At 49.9% G+C, this 7453-nt stretch overlaps 1 protein-coding gene across 1 annotated transcript in view; it reads right to left on the bottom strand.

The window, feature by feature from the left end:
• Nucleotides 1-3244: 3244 nt before the first annotated feature.
• Nucleotides 3245-7453, bottom strand: part of LOC132829042 (lipoprotein lipase-like) — a 49798-nt gene continuing 45589 nt past the window's right edge. The window contains exon 10 of the mRNA XM_060846329.1: nt 3245-3804. Within this exon, the coding sequence (XP_060702312.1) occupies nt 3783-3804 (22 nt within the window). The 3' untranslated portion in view covers nt 3245-3782. The remainder of the gene's footprint in view (nt 3805-7453) is intronic.

Here is a 7453-nt window from a genome sequence, read left to right as displayed (position 1 = left end):
AGAAGGATGTGTGGGGGGGGGGAAGCTGATTGAAACTTACAAAGCGCTGGCAAGCCTGGATAGAGTGGCTATGGAGAAGATGCTTATACAAGTGGAGAGACTAAGACCCAAGGGCCTAGCCTCACAGTGAAGGGGATGACCCCTTAGAGCTGAGCTGAGGAGGAATTTCTTCAGCCATTGGCTGGGGAATCTGTGGACCTCATTGCTGATGGCGATGGAGACCAGATTATCCTCATTCATCTCACAAAATGCTCTCTCGGTTTCCTAGAAGCGTTGGAGTGCATCATGGTGGCACAGTGGTTAGCACTGCTGCCTCACAGCGCCAGAGACCCGGGTTCAATCCCCGACTCAGGCGACTGACTGTGTGGAGTTTGCACGTTCTCCCCGTGTCTGCGTGGGTTTCCTCCAGGTGCTCCGGTTTCCTCCCACAATCCAAAGATGTGCGGGTCAGGTGAATTGACCATGCTAAATTGCCCGTAGTGTTAGGTAAGGGGTAAATGTAGGGGTATGGGTGGGTTGCGCGTCGGTGTGGAGTTGTTGGGCCAAAGGGCCTGTTTCCACACTGTAAGTAATCTAATCTAATCGAAGGGCGGTGTTTGACCTGTTTACATGGCGACTGGCCTCTTACAACTGTTGACAGTCGAGTATAACCGAAGCCCACATTGACCTGTGAAGACACTTTGCCATCCGTGCGCCCGGTCGATCAGCCCTGCAGACCCCTCGCTCCTCCGATCGAGAAACCTCGCCTACAGTCAGTTACCCAGCTGCTCTTCCGGCTGCACTCCATTTCTAATGTACCTGTGCAGCAGCTCAGATGCTGGGCCTCCTAGCTCAACACTACCACGGTGCTGTCTCCTGGGTGTAAGGAGTTTAAAACCGCCCATTACATTGAACTAACCCAGGTGGGTGGATTATAAGCTGAGCACTGACTGAATGGGCAGTTGCTGATAGCTCTCTGCCCCCTGGAACCTTCAGTAATCATCATCATTACTCTGTGTACTGAGAGGCCTGTTCTCCACCCAGGGGCCCTTTGTACTGAGGAGCTGGGAGAGGGGAGTGATGATCCATCGAACGGCTGTAGCTTTGTTTTGCATCATTGAACCGATGTGACGCATTACTGATACAGTCTAACCTACCCACCCGGATTAGTTCAACGTAATGGGCAGTTTTAAAGCCTTACTGATATAACCTGCAGCTAGTTCCACTATTACCTTCCACTGCTGGACGTATATCTCCTTCAGGATTAATATGTGTGTTCTGACCCTCCGACAACATTACAGGTTACAAAGTGGTGTGTCTGCAACCAGGGACCAGCTAAAGGAACATTAGCTTAGTCTCCTGTGTAAGAACTGTGAATATTTCTGATGTGTTGGACTGGTGTGGACAAAGTTAAAAACCACACAACACCAGGTTATAGTCCAACAGGGTTATTTGGAAGCACTAGCTTTCGGAGTGATGCTCCTTTATGAGGTAACGGTAGGACAGGATCCCGCTCCACTACCTGATGTAGGAGAAGCATTCCAAAAGCTAGAACTTCCAGATAAACCTGTTGGGCTGGAACCTGGTCTTGTGTGATTTTTTTTTAACCCAGAAGTTGCCAGTGAGAAGCCTCAGGGAGGTGATGGGATGAGTAAAACTAACCCCATTGAGTGTGACACCTTTGTGATTGGAATTCCCAGGTTGAACTGAACACATGATACTGTGTGGCAGCTGGCCAAGAGGAAGCCATTTGTGGGGACCTGCTGCACTAGGCCATTGACAGTGCAATCACGGTCTGTCTGCCAGCTCCACGTCCTGTTTCAGTCTCGTGAAGACCTGGAAATCTCAACCATTCCCATTGCTGCCTCACCCCTTGGTTCCAGTAAACAAATCCTGACAAAGCTGAAAGAATATTCCCGCCTCCTTCACTCAGCCCCATGCTGCCTGCAAATACTGACAATGTGCTGGTTTATTAAAGTGAACTGAACCTATACATATTTGCATCAACATGACCCGACTTCAACTTAACGCGCCCTCGTGTCTGCACATAATATCGTTTCCAGTCACACGGCTTCACTCTGTAATACCCTGGTTATTCTAGCAACATATAACCCGATGTATCATACATGCTCACCAACTGCGTGGTGCAGCGCAGCAGTAACCATTCAGGGCACCTTCACGTTAACCTCTCTCAGCTGGGGCTTTGGGTGAAGAGCTTCTGAAATCCATACTTTTATTGAACAGTAGGAGCACAGGCCCAGCCAATGAAACTCAACTACAAAGCATTCCTTCAATCTGTTCTGTTTCTGTAGTTCACCTTACATCCAGGTTCCTGTTCAAAACCGGGCACATGCAGCCTTGTTACTGGCTGTAGTCTTATGGGTAGACTCAAATTAAGCTTTCTTGTGGGTGGCACGGTGGCTCAGTGGTTAGCACTGCTGCCTCACAGCGCCAGGGACCCAGGTTCGATTCCAGCCTCGGGTGACTGTCAGTGTGGAGTTTGCACATTCTCCCCGTGTCTGCGTGGGTATCCTCCGGGTGCTCCGGTTTCCTCCGACAATCCAAAGATGTGCAGGTCAGGTGGATTAACCATGCTAAATTGCCACATAGCATTAGGTGCACTGGTCAGGGTTAAATATAGGGCAAGGCAACCCTAGGTGGGTTACTCTTGACTGGTTGGGCCGAAGGGCCTGTTTCCATACTGTAGGGAATCTAATCTAAAAAACACAGGTCAAACCAGATTGTAAAATTCTTCGGCTCAGATTCCTGATTCTCATTAACATTTCACGGGATCATCCCATGTGGAGTTCAGACAGGCCTGATCTGAACTTCAGTAAAGTGCTTGTACCAGAGACTGAAGTTGGGCTGAGTTAGCAATACACACAGAACAGCTCAGTTTAGAAATTCTGCTTGCTCATAATCCTGGAGTAATCTCCCACTGTTTTCATAACCTCATACAAATGTTCCAATAAAGTGAAGAAAATTAGCCTTTTGTTTGAAAGCAGCCGTTTTTCTCCAGTGTTCGAGTGATTAATGCTAATCTTGGAGAGCTACGATCAAAGTTCAGAGCTGACGAGACACCAGCTATCCTGGGGTTGTCTGAGAATACCAAGCTGGTTAAAGTTATCCACAAACCGCTGCTTGCTCTGAAACACGGCAATGTGTTTTATGTGCGTTACGTTAGAGCAGTGAATACTAAATCCACTTCTTTCAACCAAGACAAGTTGGGTTTTTAATAAAAGGTTTTTAACAAAAGTTGGTGGGACTGTGGCTTTAAGAGCATTTTCAAGGGAGCGCTGAGGGCTCAACCATTACAACAGGCATGGTGGGGGGGTGGGGGGGAATGGACAGTGTACTATAGACTGTACCATGGTCTCAATGTACTACCAGAGAAACAGAAATTGCTGGAAAAACTCAGCAGGTCTGGCAGCATCAGTGGACAGAAAGCAGAGTTAAAGTTTTGGATCCCTTCCTCAGAACTGTTCTGAGGGCCTGTAATGTTAGCTCTGATTTCTCTCCACAGACCTGCCGAGCTTTTCCAGCAATTTCTGCTTCAGCATCTGCAGTTCTTTCATTTTTTTTCCCCCTCAACATTGTGCATCTTTGGAAACCATAATATATAAAATCTCTACATTATGTTGGCAACAGTCATATGAAACTACTGTACAGAATATTTACAGGGCTTTTACAACATATACAAATAAATACCACCTCAAAAAGTAAACATAAAACCTAAAGGGTGAGTCTTGTTATGAGGGACCAATGTTCAGTCACCAACGTTGGTTGCCCCAGGGATCAGCCTCTCAGTGATTGTCACCATGGGGTCTGTGAAAGAGAGTGGAAGAGACATATGATGGTGAGATGTAACAACACATGTTTAACATCAATTTTATCCATACCGACCAGATATCCTAACCTAATCTATTCCCATTTACCAGCACTTGGCCCATATCCCCCCAAACCCTTCCTCTTCATGTACCCATCCAAATGCCTCTTAAATGTTGCATTGTACCAGCCTCCACCACTTCCTCTGGCAGCTCATTCCATACACACACCACCCTCTGCATGAAAAAGTTGCCCCTTATAAATCTTTCCCCTCTCACCTTAACCCTATGCGCTCTAATTCTGGAATCCATATACACCCCCCCCACCCCCCCTGGAAAAGACTTTGTCTATTTATCCTATCCATGCCCCTCAATTTTGTAAACCTCTATAAGGTCACCCCTCAGCCTCCGACGCTCCAGGGAAAACAGCCCCAGCCTGTTCAGCCTCTCCCTGTAGCTCAAATCCTCCAACCCTGGCAACATCCTTGTAAATCTTTTAGAACATAGAAGTTGAACATTACAGCGCAGTACAGGCCCTTCAGCCCTCGATGTTGCGCCAATCTGTGAAACCAATCTGAAGACCATCTAACCTACACTATTCCATTTTTGTCTATATGTTTATCCAATAACCAACTTAAGGTTGGTGAGTCTACTCCTGTTGCAGGCACTGCGTTCCATGCCCTACTACTCTGAGTAAAGAAACTATCCCTGACATCTGTCCTGTATCTATGAGCCTCAATTTAAAGCTCTGTCCCCTCATGCTAGCCATCACCATCTGAGGAAAAAGGCTCTCACTGTCCACCCTGAACTCTTTCAAATTTCACAACATCCTTCCTATAGCAGAGAGACCAGAATTGAATTCAAAATGCGAAAAGTGTCCTAACCAATGTCCTGTACAGCCGCAACATGACCTTCAAACCCTTAGACACAAAGCTCTGACCAGTAAAGGAAAGCATACCAAATGCCATCTTCACTATCCTATCGAGCTGTGACTCTACTTTCAAGATGGCCGCACTCTGTGTTGCCACAACCTTACAGACCTTGGCCTGACATTATATTTGGCCTCTGGACATCCTTGCCTGCAACGTATAAGATAGACAACGTTGGCTGGCAACTCCATACAACCCTGTCATGGTGGACGCTGCAAGACATGTCAGAGTGTGGACATAGATACCACGATTACATGTAGGGACACCTCCCACCTTGTACATGGCAGGTACTCATGTGACTCAGCCAACGTTGTCTATCTTATACGTTGCAGGCAAGGATGACCGGAGGCATGGTACATTGGGGAAACCGGGCAAAGGCTACGACAACAGATGAATGGGCACCGCACAACAATCAACAGACAGGAGGGTTCCCTCCCAGTTACGGAACACTTCAGTGGTCCAGGACATTCAGCCTCGGACCTTCGGGTGACCATCCTCCAAGGTGGACTTCGGGACAGGCAGCAGAGGAAAGTGGCGAGCAGAGGCTGATAGCTAAGTTCGGTCCCCATAGGGAGGGCCTCAACTGGAACCTTGGGCTCATGTCACATTACAGGTGATCATCATTGCACTACACACACACACACACACACACATTCCTACACACACACACGCTCTCACAGGCACTCCTATACACACATACACACGGACACACATCTACACAGACGTGCACACAGACACCCACACACACCCTTACAGACACACACACTCACACATGCACCCCCTCACAGACTTAAGACACTCTGCACTCACTACACACACATACTCTTTCTCACACTCACAACCCCAACCCAGGCAGACACACACTCAGACAAAGACCCACATGCACACATATATTTTGTGGGGTGAATTTGGACTTTGCTCAAAAACTGCATGAATTTATGTAAAACTCCGTTATCTTACATTTTAGATTAGAATCAATCTAAACATCAGGTCATAGACAGAGATCACAGGGGGCTAACACCTTCAACATATTGTCTAGCTATCACCATTGTTAACAACTAACCCGAGAATGCAAATTCTTAAAGAAGGTTTGTGATTTACACATGAAAGAAGTGAAACTATCACTGTATTCTAACAGATGAAAGGCTTAACAGACAATTAATTTTTCAATGTATAATTGCAGTTACATCACACTGCAACTTTTTGCTATAAATTCTGTGTTACGATCGAGCCCTCCACTATCACCTGATGAAGGAGCGTCACTCCGAAAGCGAGTGTGCTTCCAATTAAACCTGTTGGACTATAACCTGGTGTTGTGTGATTTTTAACTTTGTACACCCCAGTCCAACACCGGCATCTCCACATCATGTGTGAGAGAGAGAGCGAGTGTGCACGAGAGAGAGAGCATGTGCACGAGAGAGAGCGTGTGCACGAGAGAGAGCACGCGTGTACAAGAGAGCGCGCGTACACAAGAGAGCGTGCGTGCACACGAGAGAGAACACGTGCGCATGACAGAGAGCACGCATGTGCACAACAGAGCACCGTGTGCACGAGAGAGAGCGAGTGTGCATGAGAGAGAGAGCATGTGCATGAGAGAGCGTGTGCGAGAGAGAGCGTGTGTGCGAGAGAGTGTGCACGAGAGACCGTGTGCGTGAGAGAGCGTGTGGCAAGAGAGAGCGTGTGCACGAGGGAGAGCGTATGCGCAAGACAGAGCATGCGTGAGAGAGAGCGTGCGAGAGACAGCGTGCGTGTGCATAATAGAGAGCATGTGTGCACGAGAGAGAGAGCGTGTGTGCACGAGAGAGCGCGCGCGTGTGCACAAGAGAGAGAGCGTGTGCACGAGATAGAGAGCGTGTGCACGAGATAGAGAGCGTGTGCACGTGATAGAGAGCGTGTGCGCGAGATAGAGCGTGTGTGCGAGAGAGAGCGTGTGTGCGAGAGAGAGCGTGTGCGAGAGAGAGCACGTGCGTGAGAGAGTGCGTGCGCAAGAGAGAGCGTGTGTGAGAGAGAGCGTGCGTGTGAGAGACAGCGTGCGCGTGCATGAGAGAGAGCGTGTGTGCATGAGAGAGAGTGTGTGTGCATGAGAGAGAAAGCGTGCGCAAGAGAGAGCGTGTGCATAAGAGAGCGCGTGTGCGAAAGATAGTGTTGGAGTGGGATGTGGGGTGTGGGGGTGTGTGTGGAGGTGTGGGGAGGTGTGGGGTAGAGGGGAGGTGTGGGGTAGAGGGGAGGTGTGGGGTGTGGAGAGGTGTGGGGTGTGGGGAGGTGTGGGGTGTGGGGTGTGGGGGGGTGTGGGGTGTGGGGTGTGGGGAGTGGGGGGGTGTGGGGTGTGGGGTGTGGGGAGGTGTGGGGTGTGGGGTGTGGGGTGTGGGGTGTGGGGTGTGGGGAGTGGGGAGTGGGGGGGTGTGGGGTGTGGGGTGTGGGGAGTGGGGTGTGGGGAAGTGTGGGGAGTGGGGAGTGGGGTGTGGGGTGTGGGGTGTGGGGTGTGGGGAGTGGGGTGTGGGGAAGTGTGGGGAGTGGGGAGTGGGGAGTGGGGTGTGGGGTGTGGGGTGTGGGGTGTGGGGTGTGGGGTGTGGGGTGTGGGGAGGTGTGGGGTGTGGGGAGGTGTGGGGTGTGGGGAGGTGTGGGGAGGAGTGGGGTGTGGGGAGGTGTGGGGTGTGGGGTGTGGGGGGGTGTGGGTGTGGGATGTGGGGAGGTGTGGGGTGTGGGGAGGTGTGGGGTGTG

This window comes from Hemiscyllium ocellatum, chromosome 28, assembly GCF_020745735.1.
Source record: "Hemiscyllium ocellatum isolate sHemOce1 chromosome 28, sHemOce1.pat.X.cur, whole genome shotgun sequence".
Taxonomy (NCBI): Eukaryota; Metazoa; Chordata; class Chondrichthyes; order Orectolobiformes; family Hemiscylliidae; genus Hemiscyllium; species Hemiscyllium ocellatum.
The sequence above is the reverse complement of the archived record's forward strand: the minus strand, read 5'-3'. Positions and strand labels throughout refer to the sequence as shown.